The 20734-nt window shown below is 42.1% G+C and overlaps 2 protein-coding genes across 5 annotated transcripts; both read left to right on the plus strand.

The window, feature by feature from the left end:
* The first annotated feature begins 3286 nt into the window (after positions 1 to 3286).
* On the plus strand, positions 3287 to 5354 carry CRYGB (crystallin gamma B). 3 transcript variants are annotated; one of them, XM_033860397.2, is made up of 4 exons: positions 3287 to 3295; positions 3402 to 3650; positions 4584 to 4591; positions 5096 to 5354. In XM_033860397.2, the coding sequence occupies exons 1-4, from the start codon at positions 3287 to 3289 to the stop codon at positions 5352 to 5354; spliced, it is 525 nt and encodes a 174-aa protein (XP_033716288.1). The 3 variants fall into 3 exon arrangements, with proteins under 3 accessions (XP_033716288.1, XP_033716286.1, XP_033716287.1); XM_033860395.2 differs by lacking the exon at positions 4584 to 4591 and having other exon boundaries at positions 5079 to 5354; XM_033860396.2 differs by lacking the exon at positions 4584 to 4591 and having other exon boundaries at positions 3402 to 3644; positions 5079 to 5354.
* Positions 5355 to 13041: 7687 nt separating this feature from the next.
* LOC117313026 (gamma-crystallin C) lies at positions 13042 to 14601 on the plus strand. 2 transcript variants are annotated; one of them, XM_033860398.1, is made up of 3 exons: positions 13042 to 13050; positions 13157 to 13399; positions 14326 to 14601. In XM_033860398.1, exons 1-3 carry the CDS (start codon positions 13042 to 13044, stop codon positions 14599 to 14601), a joined length of 528 nt encoding a protein of 175 aa, XP_033716289.1. The 2 variants fall into 2 exon arrangements, with proteins under 2 accessions (XP_033716289.1, XP_033716290.1); XM_033860399.2 differs by having other exon boundaries at positions 14329 to 14601.
* Positions 14602 to 20734: the final 6133 nt, after the last annotated feature.

Here is a 20734-nt window from a genome sequence, read left to right on the forward strand (position 1 = left end):
AGGAGTTGCCTTTTTGGTGCTAGGAGAATGTTGCTGTTTATGGTTGAGCAGGCATTCTTGATGATGGGGGAGGTCTGGTTGATGTATAATGCAGATACACAATGCGGGGGGGAGAGGGGAGGCCAAAGGGCAGAAAAGAATTTTGATGTTGAAATTTTTCACATTTTTAACATGAAAATTCATTTGTTCCAAGAGGAATGCCATAGGAGTTAAGCAGAGGTGGGTCAGTGATTGCTTCCTGTCTTCACGTCAGTTAATGAACGGCCGAGAAAGACAAGCCGAGAAACAGAACCAGAGGCTGGTGCTATGATGGTGACCTCCAGGTCCTTACCCAGTCTCCTTGTTTGGGAGAGATTGGTCTACATGGCCGCCAACCAAATGACCTCTTCTCATTTAACCAAGCTCATATATGATACAAATGCTACGTTAATTATCAATACTAGGAAGCAAGCATGTGGGTAGGAAGGTGGACAGTTGATTGGACCTCAGACACTAGCAAAACTCCGGAATTGGACACTGCTGTTGTCACAGTAACTTGGCATCTCAGGAGACATACAATTAGAATTACGAAGGAGCAGAGGGCTTAGGGGGCAGCACAGTTCTGTTTTCTCTCTTTTGCTTACTCATCTCGCCTATTATAAATGCCCATTAAATAGATCAGATGCAGGGTGCTTATGTCATCCTACACATTGAAAGTTGCAAATGCTGAACTTTGATGCGAGTGTGTAGGCCTGTTGTGCTGAGCCTTTGAAAGAGGTCCCGTGGACTATTACAACGATGAATTTCAGACGAGGGAATAACGTTCATATCCCCCAGACATTTATTGAGTAAACTTTACGGGCCAGTTCATTTTTCCAGTTAGTGAGAATACAAAAGTAAAGATGGATGGCAGGGCGGAGGGGCGGGAGATAAATTAGGAGTTTGGGATTAACATATACACATTACTATACATAAAATAGTAAACAACAAGGACCTCATATATAGCACAGGGGACTATACTCAATAACCCATAAGGGAAAAGCATCTGAAAAAGAATAGATATAAATATATGTATAACTGAATCGCTACACCTGAAACTAACACTGTAAATCAGCTACACACACACACATACACACACACACACACACACCCCACACACACACACACAAGGAAAAGAATGGAAAAGAAAAGAAGAAGGAATAAATCAGAGTAGTGTTTTTCAAAGTTTGGTCAAGAACAACCTGCTGCTGCCAGTTAAAAATACAGATTCCTAGAGTCCTTTCCAGATCTAATGATGCAGCGTCTCAGAAGAGGGTAGAGCCTGGCATTTAGCATTTTTAATAAGCACAGGTGATTCTTAATGCTCCCTGGAGTTTGAAGAACACTAGATGATTTCTAAAGTTCCTTCCAAATCTACATTTTTACCACAAAATGGCTTTGTGGTGGAGACACTTTTCAGGCATCTTTGAGAGAACTGAACATTTTTGAGAGAGACAAATGGGCTGAAGTCATCCTTAATAATGTCTCACTATTACTAATATCAAACGTTTATTCAGTGCTCATTTGTGCCAGGTATGTGCCAAACACATTAAACACATAACCCCATTTATTCAGGTCAACGTCCTTTAGCCAAAAGCCACCAGACACACCTGTTGTGAAACAAAGGGGTTTGTTACTGGTTACAGTGACGGAGAGAACATACACCATGGGGAAGCATGGACTGTCTCCGTAAGAGGGTTAGAAAGAACTATGATAGGACTTGTACTTTGGTTGGGTGACTTGGGGAAGTGCCTAAAAAGGCAGATGTTGGGCTTCCCTGGTGGTACAGGGGTTAGGACTCTGCACTTCCACCGCAGGGGGGCATGGGTTCAATCCCTGGTGGGGGAACTAAGACCCCACATGCTGCGCGGTGCGGCCAAAAAAACATAAAATAAACAATAAAATAAAAAGCAGGAGCTCACTAAATTGGATGTTGTCAGACAGCAAGGGTAATTTTATGATTGGATATCTTAATAGTTCTAGTCATGGGGAAGGGAGCAAAGAACAAGGATTAAGCTGCAATTGATATAGAAGCAGCAGTTAATCATTTTGGCTGAGAGAGGGCCTGTGTCTGGGGTTCTGTGGGTGGCACATTCGCTTTGTTTTCGCCTATGCTTAGACAAAATTACGAAGTCGCCTTATTTTGTCTCATTTCATCATGGTCTCAGGGTAACCTGGCCTCAGTTGGTATTTCGTGAGATTGTTTATGTCTAATAGGGAAATATGGCCTAGCTCTGAGGGCCAGACCAGCTTTCAAATATCAGAGGCTGCAGGCCCCTTCCTTTTTCCTTCCTTCCTTCCTTCCTTCCTCCCTCCCTCTCTCCTTTCTTTCTTTTCTTTCTTTCCTTCCTTCCTTCCTTCCTTTCTTTCTTTCTTTCTCTTTCTTTGTCTTTCTTTTCTCTCTCTCTCTCTCTCTTTCTCTCTCTCTCATTCAACATACTATGTCCCATGAGATAAGTATTATGAAATAACTCCTGCTCTGAGAGGTTGTGTGGCTTGCCACGTTCATGTGGCTACTAAGTGGACATTCTGAGTCCACGAGGCTTTACTGCCTTCCCCTGGTAAAGGGAAAGCAATCTATAAAGCAATATACTTCTCAGTCTTGAACCCAATGGTCATAAAAACCTTACTTTTGGTTCTTATCACAAGTCGGCTACGATGGGCTGGTTTCCAGTTATATGAAGCGTACTCACCAAAGAGGAAGTTAAAAGCTATGCCTTAAAGCGTTGTCAAAACTAGCAAGAATCAGAATCCAGATTTGTGTCCTGTACTGGATTGACAAGTCCTATGAAGAAAGCAGTTTTAAGATAGAGTGGTCTCCGTGGTCCAGGAAAATCAGTGCTTGTGGCATTCTGCTTCACCCACAGCCTCTCTGGAATTCTGGGGCACTTCCATAAAGACGTGGATTTTTTCCCCCAAAATACACAGGGCATAAACGAATCATATGTATAGAGACGTGAGTTTCAGGTCAAAAGTTCAGACTGATGTGCTGATAAATTTATAAAACCCTAAGAATCCAAATAAAAGCAACTCTAGGGACTCATCCAGAGCCCGAACAGACAGCGTTAGAATATACCAGAGAATGAGGGCAGACTAGACAGGCATTTCCACTGAATGCAGCATGCAAAAGGGATCCATAAAACCCCCTTACGCACCCCCGGGGCCCCTTTTGTGTTGTTCTTGCCAACACAGCAGCCGTCCTGCTATATAGACCCGCTGCGCTGCCGGGGCCCCTCACACTGAACTCACATCACTGTGTCAACCAGCCATGGGGAAGGTAAACGGAACACAAGTGAAATAAAATGGAGCGGGGAAAAATGCCTCTATACAAGATCTATTACGGGGAGCAAATGATTTCATTTTGAATTATACTTCCTTTGCAGATCACCTTCTACGAGGACCGGGGCTTCCAGGGCCGCTGCTACGAGTGCAGCAGCGACTGCCCCAACCTGCAGCCCTACTTCAGCCGCTGCAACTCCATCCGGGTGGACAGCGGCTGCTGGATGCTCTATGAGCGCCCCAACTACCAGGGCCACCAGTACTTCCTGCGGCGCGGCGACTACCCCGACTACCAGCAGTGGATGGGCTTCAACGACTCCGTCCGCTCCTGCCGCCTCATCCCCACAGTGAGTGTGGTTCTGTCTTTGCCTTCCTCTCTTTGGAAATCAAAGCCATTAAAAACTGTCATCCTTCAACCAAACGGTTCCAACTGGAGAGCAGAAAGGGGGAGTGAGCCCAGTGCATGCAGTCCATTCTAGAAGGGTGTCCCAGATAGCAAGCCATTCTTCATGAACTCTGGTTTTTTTTTAAAATCACATATTCCCAGTTTTTCATGTTTTAAATGGAATCAAAAATGAAAAGACTCATTAACAAAAGGCAGAACATAGAAGAGACTGAAGTTATCATCTGTTCGAGGTATAATTTCTTTTTTTTGTATTGAAGTATAGTTGATTTACAATGTTCTGTTAATGTCTGCTGTACAGCAAAGTGATTCAGTCATACATACAGACATTCTTTTTTTAATATTCTTTTCCATTACGGTTTTTCACCAGACAGTGATTATGGTCTCTGGGCTGTACAGTAGGACCTTATGTTTATCCATCCTATATATAACAGTTTGCCTCTGCTAACCCTAAACTCCCACTCCAACATATAATTTCTTAAAGTGGTCATTGCAAGCCATATCAACGCAGAAATCCAATATATCACAACTTATAAATACAATCTGGTTCCGTTTAGTTGATAAAAATACTTTTGCTTGCTTTGGCTTACTTTTCTAATTGATTATCCTCCTAGAGAAGACAGGCATCCTGGTTTCTATTCTGATTTTGTAGGCAGTACCTATTAGCTCACCTAGAGGTAGAAATTAGAGGAAAGGCCACATCCAAAACTACAGTTTGAGATTCAGTCTTTCCTAGAGAGTGATGGCAGAGTTCTTAGAAGAATGTGTAGAAGTGCGGGAGCATGAGATATGGTGTCATCCAAACAGAGCTGCAAGAAGACCATTCCTGCTGCTGAGGGAATGAGGAAGTGAAGGGTAGGAGGCCAGAAAGGAAGCTTAAGAGTCACATAGGTGGAAATTTGAACTGAAAATGAAGTTATGAAAACGGAGGTAGGGAAGATGTGTCATCTTACTTTTTTGCAAGGGCTTAATAATCCATAGTATGCATGAAAACCAAAACATTAGTCCTACAGAAAATAGCTAAACGTTGATTCCTTTATAACAAGGGGAATATATCAAATGAGGCTTCACTTTCCAATGATGCTCACTTTTCTCCTTTGAGAGGGAAGTTCTCCAATAAGAAGCACTAAAATGATCAATTTTATTTTAGACAAACCTAAATTCCCAAGGACAGAGACTGGTGCATAGCAGTTGAAGAGCTGCTAAGTTCTGTTCCTAGCTTAGCCCATCCACCGTGAGATTCACGGATGGGCGTTGGGGACCAGGAAGGCTCCTTAACTCTGCGACACGGTTGTGGTGAAAGCAGACTTGGACTAAGGGAACTTTAATTTCTCTCTATTTGTGTTCACTTACTTTTTCTTCTCTGTCTGCCACCTAGCACTCCGGCACTTTCAGAATGAGAATCTATGAGAGAGATGACTTCAGAGGACAAATGTCAGAGATCACAGATGATTGTCTGTCTCTTCAGGACCGCTTCCACCTCAATGAGATCCACTCCCTCAATGTGCTGGAGGGCTCCTGGGTCCTTTACGAGCTGCCCAACTACAGGGGAAGGCAGTACCTCCTGAGGCCAGGGGAGTACAGGAGATATCTTGACTGGGGGGCGATGAATGCCAAGGCTGGTTCTCTAAGACGGGTGACAGATTTTTACTGAAGTATTTTCATTCTCCACTTTTCTCCTTTAGAATCTAATAAAAGATTTAGCTTGTGTTTCTGGCACTAACAGAGTCCTGTCTTTCTTTTAATCTATTAGGCCTTCAAAAGTAATAATGGCACTTGACCAGACATGATAACATATGCTTTCAAGATGGGGAACAACCTCTTATAAGGGGAAGTGAGTAGAGGATATTATTGCCAGCGTTCTTTTAAAGGCTAGGCCATGTGGGCTCAAAGTTCAGTTCAACTGGGCTCAACCCATCTGTGGTTAATCTTACAAGTTACAATAATAAACAAGTTACATAAATAAACAGTTACAATAATAAACAAGTACTTATTGAAACACCTCAAGTTACCCCTCCAGGTTATCCCCATCATCTTCCCTATATAGTCCAAGTCTTAATTGATAAGGAAAGTAATTCTCATCTAGACTCTTACTTTAGCTCCATAAACAAACAAATAAATGAACTGGTCCTCTCACCTACTGCACTCCTTATCCTTCTAACAGCCTCCATCCCCTTTCTCCCATTTCCAATACCTCATACCGCCATGAGATTTCCCAATAGAATTCACTGTCTCTTTGCTGTATGTGCTTTGTACAAAATTTTCAGGATTTTTACCAAAAACCATATGCACATAGGAAAACTCTGCCTCCTATCATTTTTTTTTTTTCCTGGCCACGCTGTAATGCGGGCCTTAGTTCCCCTTCAAGGGATCGAACCCACACCCCCTACAGTGGAAGCCTGGAGTCTTAACGACTGGATGGCCAGGGAAGTCCCTGCCTCCCATCATTTTAATAGGAGTAAAGTACTGTGACCATACATGAAAAATAAGGGACTTTCCTGGTGGCGCAGTGGTTAAGAATTCTCCTGCCAATGCAGGGGATACAGGTTCAATCCCTGGGCTGAGAAGATCACACGTGCCACGGAGCAACTAAGCCCGTGCACCGTAACTACTGAGCCTGAGCTCTAATGCCCGCATGCCACAAGTACTGAAGCCCATGTGCCTAGAGCCCATGCTCCGCAACAAGAGAAGCCACCGCAATGAGAAGCCCGGGCACCACAATGAAGAGTAGCCCCTGCTGGCCACAACTAGAGAAAGCCCACGTGCAGCAATGAAGACCAATGCAGCAAAAAGAAAAATAATACTAAAGAAAAATAATACTAAATCAAAAATAGGGCACTAAAATTTTCTGGAGAAGTTTGCTTGTTTGATTCAGTTGTTTTCTTTATTTTAAAAACATAGATTAAGGTCACTAATAAAGAATTACAACATAATAAATTAAAGAAATTAAAAACAGGTGAATGAAAAAATTGGGTCGGAAGAAATACAAGAGTGAATGAGAGGGAGAGATGGAGCCAGGAGTGAAGTTTGAACCCAAACTGGGTGCTATAAAGGCACTTTGGTGGCTGAAGTTAGAACCAGATTTGGATCCAGCAGCCAAGACATAGAAGGAAACATGATCAGTTCCATGACTGACAGAGTCCATAAGACAAATTAATTATTCAAGACTAGCCTAACCATTCCCAGTACTGAAACCTAAAAGAAAATTTTCTTGTGGGTCCTAGTAAAGAAGATACTGAGTAAACAACGTCCTCAATAACATCCTGTGATAATTAAATATGGCTCTTAGGACTGTTTCTTATAAAGTTCCCCAGTGAAGCTGACAGCTTCAGGTCAAAATTCATCTGATGTCCCCCATCCTTTGAGATTCTAATAAATGGCTCAAAGATCATCTCACAGCAGGTGGGAGACTTATGTACCCACTTCTTCCAACACACATATAACCAATGTTTTTTGGAATTCTGGACAAGTTATTTATGCTTTTCCCAGTTACTCTCCACTCTGAACTCCTGCCTTGTCATTGAGTGGATCCACGTTGACCCAAAGTGGAGACATAGTGCCTTTTCCTTGAACTCCTGAACCATTTCTCACATAAAGCATTAATGTGTGCCTCCAGCATTGTTATAGAGGTTGTGAGGGGAGAGATGCAAGTTTAGATCACAATAGCACAACAATATCAAGTTTAATATTGGATGACCCTGCTCTAGTCTGCAAGCTCCAACCTGCTGCTGGGTGGCCTGTCTTTCCCTTCCTTGCTCCTCTCTTCCCTGTCCTTAGATGTACCCACGTTTGTTCATTCTCTGTAGAGTCTCCTTCCATCTCACACATCAAGGGCTCCATATCCACCACCCAAGTGGCTTATTACCAGGACAAGCATATAATTTGTTGCTTATCCTGAGTCATTTTTGAGAGTGAGTGTGTTCTATTAAGGATTACACTGGAGCAAGAGGCATGAAGCAGGACCGTTCCAGGCAAACTGGGGCACGTGGTAAGGCTCTTTATAAAGGCTCCTTCCCTGGAAAATAGATTCTTGTATTATTTGATATTAATTGTTCCTAAATCTCAGTTCTTTAACCTTTAAACTCCCAAAACTAGTGTTGGCTTCCTGGAGACATTAGCCAGCATCCTCTGTTTGCCAATAATAATACAGCAAACATGAATGAGAAAGCCAAAAGCTTCTTGGAGTGCCAAGTTTTACATTATTTGCCTAGTAGGCATAAACTCACAGGCATCAGACATGGAAATTATGTGAAACACCTGAACTGAAGGCACATAAAACTAGAGACCCTGGATCTCATTGATCAAGTTTGCAAGTTGCTTCCCTTCCTGGGGCACAGGCAAAGAGAATGCTATCTACCCTCTAATCCCAACTTAAAGAAAAGGTCAACAGTGGGGAGTTGCCAGGGGAATACATTATGCCCAAACTAACTCCTATTCTACCCTTCCTCCTTCTCTCTATCCTCTCTCTAAACACTGGGACCTTGAAGAGATGAGTGTCTGAGGTGAAAGCAGAGAAGGGATACCCTACAGGATCCCACTAACCTTCTCCCCATGAAGATGAACCAACAATTCGATAACCCTGGTATCAGCCTACATACCCTACACACACTAGTATTTCCTATATATCCTAGCTTGTTATAAGTCCAGATTTTAAAGCTTTTTCTTCCCTTTTTTTCCTCTTTTCTCCCTTTGAATCCACAGTGTCTTCTGGACTAACCTTATAAAAGTTCCACCAAGCACAGAAACTGAAGTAGCAGCTATTCCACAAAGGAGTCAAGACCCACTCTATTGAACTACACCCTCAAAATGTTCTCCTCGCTATGGGTCCCCTCTCCAGTTTCCCTTCCCCATTTTCAAGGGGTAGGTCCTGATGTAAGCAGGTGTCTTATTCCATTCCCTCTGGACTTTTGGAGTTCAAATTTTCTTCTTTGTGGGTTTATTAAAGCAAAACTGACAGTCACAACCACCTGTTGCTTAAACAAGAAGGCGTATTGTTTTTGTTTTGTTTTCTTAAAATATTTATTTTATTTTTGTTTATTTATTTTGGGTTGTGCGGGGTCATAGTTACAGCACGTGGGATGTTTGTTGCAGCATGCAGACTTCTTTGTAGCAGCATGCGAACTCTTAGTTGCAACATGCATGTGGGATCTAGTTCCCCAACGACGGATCAAGCTCTGGCCCCCAACACTGGGAGCGTGGGGTCTTAGCCATTGGACCACCAGGGAAGTCCTGAGATGTATTGTTCTTGTCGATGAAAAATTAATCAGTCAATTTAAGAAAGAATTGGAAAATTTTACTCGAGCCAAATTTGAGGATTATAACCTGGGAAGAGCACCTCAGGAAGCTCTGAGAACTGTTCTGCCTGTTAGAAGTCAAGACACAGTGTATATATAAGTTTTCTGAGACAGAGGGCTGTACATTAAATGACATATTATTGACAGTTTACATAATCCAGATTTAAGCACCATCATGGTGGGTCACGTGACCCTTTACAAGCTCTAGAAGGAGTGTTGGACTTCTCTGGTGGCACAGTGGTTAAGAATCCACCTGCCAGTGCAGGGGACACAGGTTCGAGCCTTGGTCCAGGAAGATCCCACATGGCACAGAGTAAATAAGCCTGTGTGCTACAACTACTGAGCGTACGCTCTAGAGTCCTCCAGCCACAAATACTGAAGGCCACAAGCCGCAACTACTGAAGCCCGCACGCCTAGAGCCCGTGCTCCACAACAAGAGAGGCCACAGCGATGAGAAGCCCGCACACCGTAATGAAGAGCAGCCCCCGCTCGCCACAACTAGAGAAAGCCTGTGCACAGCAAGGAAGACCCAACACAGCCAAAAATAAATAAATATTTATTTAAAAATGAAAACCAAAAAGTAGGAATGTTATTTTTTAAGGAGTTGCCTTTTTGGTGCTAGGAGAATGTTGCTGTTTATGGTTGAGCAGGCATTCTTGATGATGGGGGAGGTCTGGTTGATGTATAATGCAGATACACAATGCGGGGGGGAGAGGGGAGGCCAAAGGGCAGAAAAGAATTTTGATGTTGATATTTTTCCTGCCTTACCATAAAATATGAATTTTATTTCACATTTTTAACATTCGTTAAAATTCATTTGTTCCAAGAGGAATGCCATAGGAGTTAAGCAGAGGTGGGTCAGTGATTGCTTCCTGTCTTCACGTCAGTTAATGAATGGCCGAGAAAGACAAGCCGAGAGAGAGAACCAGAGGCTGGTGCTATGATGGTGACCTCCGGGTCCTTACCCAGTCTCTTTGTTTGGGAGAGTTTGGTCTACATGGCCGCCAACCAAATGACCTCTTCTCATTTAACCAAGCTCATATATGATACAAATGCTACGTTAATTATCAATACTAGGAAGCAAGCATGTGGGTAGGAAGGTGGACAGTTGATTGGACCTCAGACACTAGCAAAACTCCGGAATTGGACACTGCTGTTGTCACAGTAACTTGGCATCTCAGGAGACATACAATTAGAATTACGAAGGAGCAGAGGGCTTAGGGGACAGCACAGTTCTGTTTTCTCTCTTTTGCTTACTCATCTCGCCTATTATAAATGCCCATTAAATAGATCAGATGCAGGGTGCTTATGTCATCCTACACATTGAAAGTTGCAAATGCTGAACTTTGATGCGAGTGTGTAGGCCTGTTGTGCTGAGCCTTTGAAAGAGGTCCCGTGGACTATTACAACGATGAATTTCAGACGAGGGAATAACGTTCATATCCCCCAGACATTTATTGAGTAAACTTTACGGGCCAGTTCATTTTTCCAGTTAGTGAGAATACAAAAGTAAAGATGGATGGCAGGGCGGAGGGGCGGGAGATAAATTAGGAGTTTGGGATTAACATATACACATTATTATACATAAAATAGTAAACAACAAGGACCTCATATATAGCACAGGGGACTATACTCAATAACCCATAAGGGAAAAGCATCTGAAAAAGAATAGATATAAATATATGTATAACTGAATCGCTACACCTGAAACTAACACTGTAAATCAGCTACACACACACACATACACACACACACACACACCCCCCCCCCACACACACACACACACACACACAAGGAAAAGAATGGAAAAGAAGAAGGAATAAATCAGAGTAGTGTTTTTCAAAGTGTGGTCAAGAACAACCTGCTGCTGTCAGTTAAAAATACAGATTCCTAGAGTCCCTTCCAGATCTAATGATGCAGCGTCTCAGAAGAGGGTAGAGCCTGGCATTTAGCATTTTTAATGAGCACAGGTGATTCTTAATGCACCCTGGAGTTCGAAGAACACTAGATGATTTCTAAAGTTCCTTCCAAATCTACATTTTTACCACAAAACAGCTTTGTGGTGGAGACATTTTTCAGGCATCTTTGAGAAGATTGAACATTTTTGAGAGAGACAAATGGGCTGAAGTCATCCTTAATAATGTCTCACTATTACTAATATCAAATGTTTATTCAGGGCTTCCCTTGTGGTGCAGTGATTGAGAGTCCCCCTGCCGATGCGGGGTACACAGGTTCGTGCCCCGGTCCGGGAAGATCCCACATGCCGCGGAGCCGCTGGGCCCGTGAGCCATGGCCGCTGAGCCTGCGCGTCCGGAGCCTATGCTCCGCAACGGGAGAGGCCACAACAGTGAGAGGCCCGCGTACCGCAAAAAAAAAAAAAAAAGTTTATTCAATGCTCATTTCTGCCAAGTATGTGCCAAACACATTAAACACATAACCCCATTTATTCAGGTCAACGTCCTTTAGCCAAAAGCTACCAGACACACCTGTTGTGAAACAAAGGGATTTGTTACTGGTTACAGTGACGGAGAGAACATACACCATGGGGAAGCATGGACTGTCTCCGTAAGAGGGTTAGAAAGAACTATGATAGGACTTGTACTTTGGTTGGGTGACCCGGGGAAGTGCCTAAAAAGGCAGATGTTGGGCTTCCCTAGTGGTACAGAGGTTAGGACTCCGCACTTCCACCGCAGGGGGCACGGGTTCAATCCCTGGTTGGGGAACTAAGACCCCACATGCTGCGCGGTGCGGCCAAAAAAACATAAAATAAACAATAAAATAAAAAGCAGGAGTTCACTAAATTGGATGTTGTCAGACAGCAAGGATAATTTTATGATTGGATATCTTAATAGTTCTACTCATGGGGAAGGGAGCAAAGAACAAGGATTATTAAGCTGCAATTGATATAGAAGCAGCAGTTAATCATTTTGGCTGAGAGAGGGCCTGTGTCTGGGGTTCTGTGGGTGGCACATTCGCTTTGTTTTCGCCTATGCTTAGACAAAATTACGAAGTCGCCTTATTTTGTCTCATTTCATCATGGCCTCAGGGTAACCTTGCCTCAGTTGGTATTCTGTGAGATTGTTTATGTCTAATAGGGAAATATGGCCTAGCTCTGAGGGCCAGACCAGCTTTCAAATATCAGAGGCTGCAGGCCCCTTCCTTCTTTCTTTCTTTCTTTCTCTCTTTCTTTCTTTCTTTCTCTCTCTCATACAACATACTATATCCCATGAGATAAGTATTATGAAATAACTCCTGCTCTGAGAGGTTGTGTGGCTTGCCACGTTCATGTGGCTACTAAGTGGACATTCTGAGTCCACGAGGCTTTACTGCCTTCCCCTGGTAAAGGGAAAGCAATCTATAAAGCAATATACTTCTCAGTCTTGAACCCAATGGTCATAAAAACCTTTCTTTTGGTTCTTATCACAAGTCGGCTACGATGGGCTGGTTTCCAGTTATATGAAGCGTGCTCACCAAAGAGGAAGTTAAAAGCTATGCCTTAAAGCATTGTCAAAACCAGCAAAAATGAGAATCCAGATTTGTGTCCTGTACTGGATTGACAAGTCCTGTGAAGAAAGCAGTTTTAAGATAGAGGGGTCTCCGTGGTCCAGGAAAATCAGTGCTTGTGGCATTCTGCTTCACCCACAGCCTCTCTGGAATTCTGGGGCACTTCCATAAAGACATGGATTTTTTCCCCCAAAATACACAGGGCATAAACGAATCATATGTATAGAGACGTGAGTTTCAGGTCAAAAGTTCAGACTGATGTGCTGATAAATTTATAAAACCCTAAGAATCCAAATAAAAGCAACTCTAGGGACTCATCCAGAGCCCGAACAGACAGCGTTAGAATATACCAGAGAATGAGGGCAGACTAGACAGGCATTTCCACTGAATGCAGCATGCAAAAGGGATCCATAAAACCCCCTTACGCACCCCCGGGGCCCCTTTTGTGTTGTTCTTGCCAACACAGCAGCCGTCCTGCTATATAGACCCGCTGCGCTGCCGGGGCCCCATCACACTGAACTCACATCATCGTGTCAACCAGCCATGGGGAAGGTAAACGGAACACAAGTGAAATAAAATGGAGCGGGGAAAAATGCCTCTATACAAGATCTATTACGGGGAGCAAATGATTTCATTTTGAATTATACTTCCTTTGCAGATCACCTTCTACGAGGACCGGGGCTTCCAGGGCCGCTGCTACGAGTGCAGCAGCGACTGCCCCAACCTGCAGCCCTACTTCAGCCGCTGCAACTCCATCCGGGTGGACAGCGGCTGCTGGATGCTCTATGAGCGCCCCAACTACCAGGGCCACCAGTACTTCCTGCGGCGCGGCGACTACCCTGACTACCAGCAGTGGATGGGCTTCAACGACTCCATCCGTTCCTGCTGTCTCATCCCCCAAGTGAGTTCAGCTTGATTTCAATCATGCCACCTGAGTGTCCTCACTCTGTTAGTGATGGGTGTTAGGGCGAGGGAAGTTTTCCTTTAAATACACCTTAAGGTTAAGTGGGCTTTGGGTATCTGCCAAAGCCCAGGTAGATCCCGGCACAAAAACCGCAGAGAATATAAGGAAGAATTCACTTAGGGAAAGAATTTTATTTTTAATCTTTGCTGCCATTAGGTCAGTCAAAGCTTGTCTGTGACAAATGTAATATCACAATGGGATATAAAACAAACTTGCAAGTGGGAAGGTGTTTAGGCATAAGAAGGCAGTATTTCTAACAAATTAACTTTTACCTATAGTAAAGGAATTGATAATGAACAAATTAGATAGTTTCCACTGCAGACTAGTAAAAATGGAAAAGTCGGTTGTTAATATAGGCTATTCAAAGCTATCTTCCAATTTTGGAAAAGGTAATTTTTCTTAATTTGGAAAATCAGTTGAATTCTCGTTTCAGACTATTTACACAAATTTTCCACCAAAGGATGTGATTTTTTAAAATCCTGTTTTAGTGGTAAATTTATGTGTATATGTATATAACTTTTGGAGATAACAGTCATATTAAAATACAGGCAAAATACTTATCATTTCCCCCCAAAATGTAGGTTTATCACCTAGGAATCAAGAAATTATGGAATTTAGAATTAGGAATCAAGATATTTGAGCTTGCGATGGATTCTAACCCAGACCTTGAACTTCTTAAAAATTCCATCTCTCACACAAGTAGAAAATGAGCATTTGTTAAATGCTAGTAGAACACAGATCCACGTGAAGCGTTCACAGCAATTTCAGAGTCTCAGTTTTGACACTGACAACCTCATGCCCCAACCTGCCAAGTTCATCTCTTGTTTGGTTGCTTTTTCTGCTCTTTCTCTTTGTGGACCAAGCAGACAAGCTCCCACAGGCTGCGGCTGTATGAGAGAGAGGATCACAAAGGCCTCATGGTGGAGCTGAGCGAGGACTGCTCCTGTATCCAGGACCGCTTCCACCTGAATGAGGTCCGCTCCCTCCACGTGCTGGAGGGCTGCTGGGTCCTCTATGAGATGCCGAACTACTGCGGCCGGCAGTACCTACTGCGACCCCAAGAGTACAGGCGCTACCACGACTGGGGGGCCATGGATGCTAAGGCCGGCTCTTTGCGGAGGGTGGTGGATTTATACTAAAATAGTTTCACACTACCATTTTCTCATTTGGAACCTAATAAAGTATTTAGTCTGTATTGTTGGCAATCGCTGGCTTCTGTTTTTCTTTCATTGTGTGCCAATTAATTCACCTGTAAATACTCCCTCTTAAAGGTTGACGAGTGGATAAGAGGAGGTGGGGTCTGTTCTAGAAGAGCATCAAGGTAGAATGAGTTTTGAACAAGGCTCAGAAGTGGGGGTGGAGAAAGGAGAGAGCCTGTCTGAGAAATAAAGGCAGATCAAAGTGAGAGAAATGGGAGAGGGTGACTGGTAAGAAGGGAGGCATTCAGCTGAGGGCCTAAGGAAGAGCATTCCAGGAGTTTCCATCGGACCCAAGAAGTAGCTGTAAGCCACAGAGTCACAGATGAGTGGTGAGGGCAGCTCATTTGGAAAAAGCCTGATTAGACTCTATAAGGAATTATACTTTTGTTTTCTTTCAAGCACAGTAATATATAACTAATGCCAGGGCTGCCATCAGCCATTGCCATACTTTTGGACTCAGCTGAAGACCCTTCTTCTTATTCTAAAACAGCTCCCGACCAGGGTGCACCTCTTGGCCAGTACAGCTGCTGGACCAAACACTGAGTGAATTTTAGAAACTGCACAGCTGTTCACAGTGCTCAGCTAATGCAAATAAATTAATGAGATACACATTAATATTTTAAATAGATTTGCCTGATATAGTGTACCACAAACAATAAAAAGTTCTTTGCTACAAAAAAGCAGGCTCAAATTTAAAGGCACATTGAAGAAAGACATAATTTCTAAAGCCCTCTGATTGAAGTAAAATCTGCTTGCTCACAAGGGAAGCCCTGCATATTAAAAAAAAAAAAGAAAATTCTTTCATCAGTAGAAAATTAGTTTATTTTTAACTTGAAGTGTTCCCTCCAAAGTGATAGTCGCCCATAATCTTACTACTTTACACATCCTATAAAGAAAGAAGTGGAGGGGTCCCTCTGTCCCACACTTCATCGCTAGCCCTTCTGCACATTTGGTGGGTACCCTTCTTGAATTTTCCCTCATTTATATAGATATCTCATGAAACACATATTTTTATTTCTTTACAAAAATGAAATCATGCTGTACATATTAGTCTGCAACTTGCTTTTATCAATAAAATGTAATGTGGTATGGACATCTATCTAGGTCAGTACCTTATTCTGTTAATGGCTGCATTGTGTTCCATTGTTGGAGGTTCCCTAGATTATTTAACCACTTATTCACTGGTGATTGGGCTTTTCCAATTTTGCTTTTCCAAACAAGGCTGCAACGAATATCGTCATACATATACCTTTATCGACACACGCCATAGTTTCTGGAGGATAGAGACCTAGAAGTGAGACTGCCCACTCATAGTGCAAGTTATTTTTTCTTTTAATGGACTGCCCAATTATTAGCCACCAAGGAGCCTACCTTCTTTGAGTTAGGGGCGTCACCATTTACTGAGCACCTACCATAGGCTTGCCGTGTACAGCACTGGGGATGAAAAAACAAACAAAACAAACAAACAGAAGGCATTGTCCCTACTGCCACAGAACTATACACAGAAATAATACTAAATACTGACACTAAACAATAAATACATAATCACTTTTTTTGGTCAAGTACTTCCCAAGTGCTAAATAATACATATGTAATCACTTGCTTATCCAGTACTGTTGCTAAGAAGTCTTAAGGCATCCCATGGCGCATTTCTAGGGGGAAAAATGGAGCAATATTTATTTATATATTTCTCGTGAGATGTGTTTTTATTCCTTAACATTTGGGGAGGGAAAGTGTTTTCTTGGCATGACATACACATTTAGAACTTAATTACATACCTTACCTTTCTGTGGCACTTTTTTTTTTCCTGTTTTGGAACAACACCGCCAATGAAAACAGTTTCCTGTGAATAGGAAAAAAACTGTTTTTGACACAGCAGACAAAATGTTGCATCGCAGGAGTAGCCAGTTCCAGCCTTTGGCCTTTTGGCTGGGGAACGGGAGACCAGGAAGGCACAGGTCACTGTTTCTCTACCATGACCTTCTCCAACTGACCTCCTTTTTTCTCTCCCCTCCTCCCACCTCACCCCCACCTCCACCCCCTAAATTTCTGCCCCTTTATTCCTTTCTCGAGCCCACTGGTCTTGAGGTACAAGCCTCCATTGGAATCCTCCAACGTCTCTCCTATCCCGCAGGAGAAATTTTAACAATCCAGAACTACAAAATCTGCCTTTGTCTTATGCTAAACACGCTTAAGACGCACATATAGCAATTCTAATAACAATCCAAACATTTTATAAATGTCTTATTTTCTCTCTCTTTTTTTCTCTCACACAAAATCACAGGGAGCTTGCAACCCAAAAAGAAGTGGACTTTTTCTTCTTCAGAATTCCAAAAGAGAAATATTGAGGAACCAGGTTCCAATCACTTTTACAGTCGGTTTTGTGCCTTTACTGGTGAATCATACATCTTTAGTAAAGGATTCTGAGAAGAATAAAGATTCATTATAGTTAATGATAGTGGTAGCAGACAGGGATGAAAATGCTTGAGTAATTCTACTTTATTTAAAATGAAAATGTCATGTGACACAAGAAGAGTATGATAGTTTTCTAGTATAAGCTCCATTTGATGGACATTATCTTGAAGTTGAAAAAAAATTAGCTCAATCACATAAAAAGCTTATATATTGGACAAATTAAGCCTTTTATTTACAACACTTATGAAAAAATGGGGGCTAAATTAAACTTAGTAACACATCCAGGGGGGTGGGATGAATTGGGAGATTGGGATTGACATATATATTTGATACTATGTATAAAATAGATAACCAATGAGAACCTACTGTATAGCTCAGGGAACTCTACTCAATGCTCTGTGGTGACCTAAATGGGAAGGAAATCCAAAAAAAGAGGCACATATGTGTACATATAGCTGATTCACTTTGCTGTATGGTAGAAACTAACACAACCTTGTAAAGCAACTATACTCCAATAAAAATTTATTTTAAAAAAGCCCACATCCAGTGTCCCACAGTAAGAAGCAAGGATGGGACTGTAGCATGTCCTTTACTGCTATGCTTATCCTAATGTGGGGAGTTCTACGCAGGGATAACTTTCTTTCTATCTTTCTTTCTTTCTTCCTTCCTTTCTTTCTTTTTTTGTTAGATCTATTTTACTGAAGAATTGTTGATTTACCATATTAGTTTTAGGTGTACGACATAGTGATTCAGTATTTTTACAGATTATAGTCCTTGAAAACTTACTACAAGATAATGTCTATAATTCCCTGTGTCGTACAATATATCCTTGTTTCTTATCTATTTTATACATAGTAGTTTGTATCTTTTAATCTCATACCCCTAATTTGTCCCTCCTCCCTTGGAGGGATAATTTCTGGAATAACTCTAGGACAAGATTTTGAAGTATCAATATCTTAAAAAAACAAGACCCCCCCAAAACTTGCTCATTATATTTTCACATTTTTAAAATCGAGGGGTTCTTAATAATTTAGATTTCCCAGACCAATTTTCTTTAAATAGGACTGCCGATTTTTATTTTGCCAAGCAAGGACATTTGAAATTAAAAACAAAACAAAAATTCAAAACTAAGCACTATCCATTATTACATCATTTTATATTTTTAAAAAATACATTTAAAAAAGAATATTTCAATCCTCTCAAATACACAAGTTTCTAATAAAGTGTGGTTCAGAGCAAGAAAGAATGCTTGAGAATATTGCTTTGATTCATAGGCTTTTTTATTTGGCAAAAACTAGTAGAAACTGAGCAGAGTTTGAAGACTCTTGTCTGAGGTTGCAACTCAATACCTTCAAGGGTCAGGGAGATGATGTAAATACAGGCATACCTCACAAACACTGTGGGTTCAGTTCCAGACCATGACAATAATGCAAATATCGCAATAAAATGGGTTACATGAAATTTTGGTTTCCCAGTGCATATAAAAGTTATGTTTAGGGCTTCCCTGGTGGCGCAATGGTTGAGAGTCCGCCTGCCGATGCAGGGGACACGGATTCGTGCCCCGGTCCGGGAAGATCCCACATGCCGCGGAGCAGCTGGGCCCGGGAGCCATGGCCGCTGAGCCTGCGCGTCCAGAGCCTGTCCTCCGCAACGGGAGAGGCCACAACAGTGGGAGGCCCGCGTACCGAAAAAAAAAAAAAAAGTTATGTTTACACTATACTATAATCCATTAAGAGTACAACAGCATTGTGTCTAAAAAAAAAACCAATGTACATATCTTAATTAAAAATACTTTATTGCTGGGCTTCCCTGGTGGCGCAGTGGTTGAGAGTCTGCCTTCCGATACAGGGGACACGGGTTTGTGCCCCCGTCCGGGAAGATCCCACATGCCGCGGAGCGGCTAGGCCCGTGAGCCATGGCCGCTGAGCCTGCGCGTCCAGAGCCTGTGCTCCGCAACGGGAGAGGCCACAACAGTGAGAGGCCCGCGTACCGCAAAAAAATAAATAAATAAATAAAATAAAAAATACTTTATTGCTAAAAGAGGCTAACCATCATCTGAGCCTTTAGCAAGCCATAATCTTTTTGCCTGTGGAGGGTCTTGCCTCGTGCTGATGGCTGCTGACTGATCAGGGTGATGGTTGCTAAAGGCTGGGCTGGCTGTGGCAGTTTCTTAAAATAAGACAACAATGAAGTTTGTCATATTGATTGACGGCTCCTCCTTTCACAAACAATTTCTCTGTAGCATGCAATGCTCTTTGATAGCATTTTACCTACAGTAGAGCTTCTTTCAAAATTGGAGTCAATCCTCTCAACCCCTACCACTGCTTTATTAAGTTCATGTTACCAAGTTCATGTAATATTCTAAATCCTTTGTTGTCATTTCAACAATCTTCACAGCATTTTCACCAGGAATAGATTCCATCTCAAGAAATCACTTTCTTTGCTCATCCATAAGAAACAACTCCTCATCCATTAAAGTTTTATCATGAGATTGCAGCAATTCAGTCCCATCCTCAGGCCCACTTCTAATTCTAGTTCTTTTGCTATTTCCACCATATCTGTGGTTACTTCCTCCACTGAAGTCTTGAATCTCTCAAAGTCATCCAGGAGGGTTGGAATCAACTTCTTCCAAACTCCTGTTATTGTTGATATTTTGATTTTTTCCCACGGATCGTGAATGCTCTTCATGGCATCTAGAATGGTAAATTCTTTCCAGAAGGTTTTTAATTGACTTTGCCCAGATCCATCAGTGGAATCACTATTTATGGTAGCTATAGCCTTATGAAATATATTTCCTAAATAATACGACTTTAAAGTCGAAATTACTCCTTGATCCATGGGCTGCAGAATGGATGTTGTATGAGCAGGCATGAGAATAACATTAATTTCATTGTACATCTCTATCAGAGCTCCAGGGTGACCAGGTGCATTGTTATTGACAGTAATATTTTGAAAAGAATCTTTTCATGGAGCAGTAGGTCTCAACTGTGAGCTTAAAGTATTCAGTAAACCATGTTGTAAAAAGATGTTCTGTCACCCAGGCTTTGTTGTTCCATTTATAGAGCACAGGCAGAGTAAATTTAGCATAATTATAGAAGACTAGGATTTTCAAAACGGTAAAGGAGAACTGGCTTCAATTTAAAGTCACCAGCTGCATTAGCTCCTATAAAGAAACTCATCCTGTCCTTTGAAGCTTTGAAGCCAGACATTGACTTCTCTTCTCTAGCTATAAAAGTGCTAGATGGCATCTTCTTCCAATATAAGGCTGTTTCATCCACACTGAAAATCTGTTGGTTAGTGTAGCCACCTTCATTAATTATCTGAGCTAGATCTTCTGGATAACTTGCTGCAATTTTTACAACAGCACTTGCTGCTTCACCTTGTACTTTTATGTTATGGAGACAGCTTCTTTCCTTAAGCCTCATGAACCACCTCTGCTAACTTCAAACTTTTCTTCTGCAGTTTCCTCACCTCTCTCAATCTTCATAGCATTGAAGAGAGTTAGGCTCTCCTTGCTCCGGTTTAGGCTTTGGCTTAAGGGAATGTAGTGGTTGGTCTGATCTTCTATCCAGACCACTCAAACTTTATCCATATAGGCAATAAGGCTGTTTCAGTTTCTTCATTAGTGTGTTCACTGGAGTAGCACTTTTAATTTCCT

The sequence above is a fragment of the Tursiops truncatus genome, chromosome 7 (assembly GCF_011762595.2).
Source record: "Tursiops truncatus isolate mTurTru1 chromosome 7, mTurTru1.mat.Y, whole genome shotgun sequence".
Classification (NCBI taxonomy): Eukaryota; Metazoa; Chordata; class Mammalia; order Artiodactyla; family Delphinidae; genus Tursiops; species Tursiops truncatus.

What these genes read in the sequence shown, in the direction of transcription:
- LOC117313026 (XM_033860398.1), top strand. An exon ending in CCTGCTGTCTCATCCCCCAA is followed by an intron (nt 13,400 to 14,325) that starts GTGAGTTCAGCT and finishes TTGTGGACCAAG; the next exon opens with CAGACAAGCTCCCACAGGCT.
- CRYGB (XM_033860395.2), top strand. An exon ending in GCCTCATCCCCACAGTGAGT is followed by an intron (nt 3,651 to 5,078) that starts GTGGTTCTGTCT and finishes TCTGCCACCTAG; the next exon opens with CACTCCGGCACTTTCAGAAT.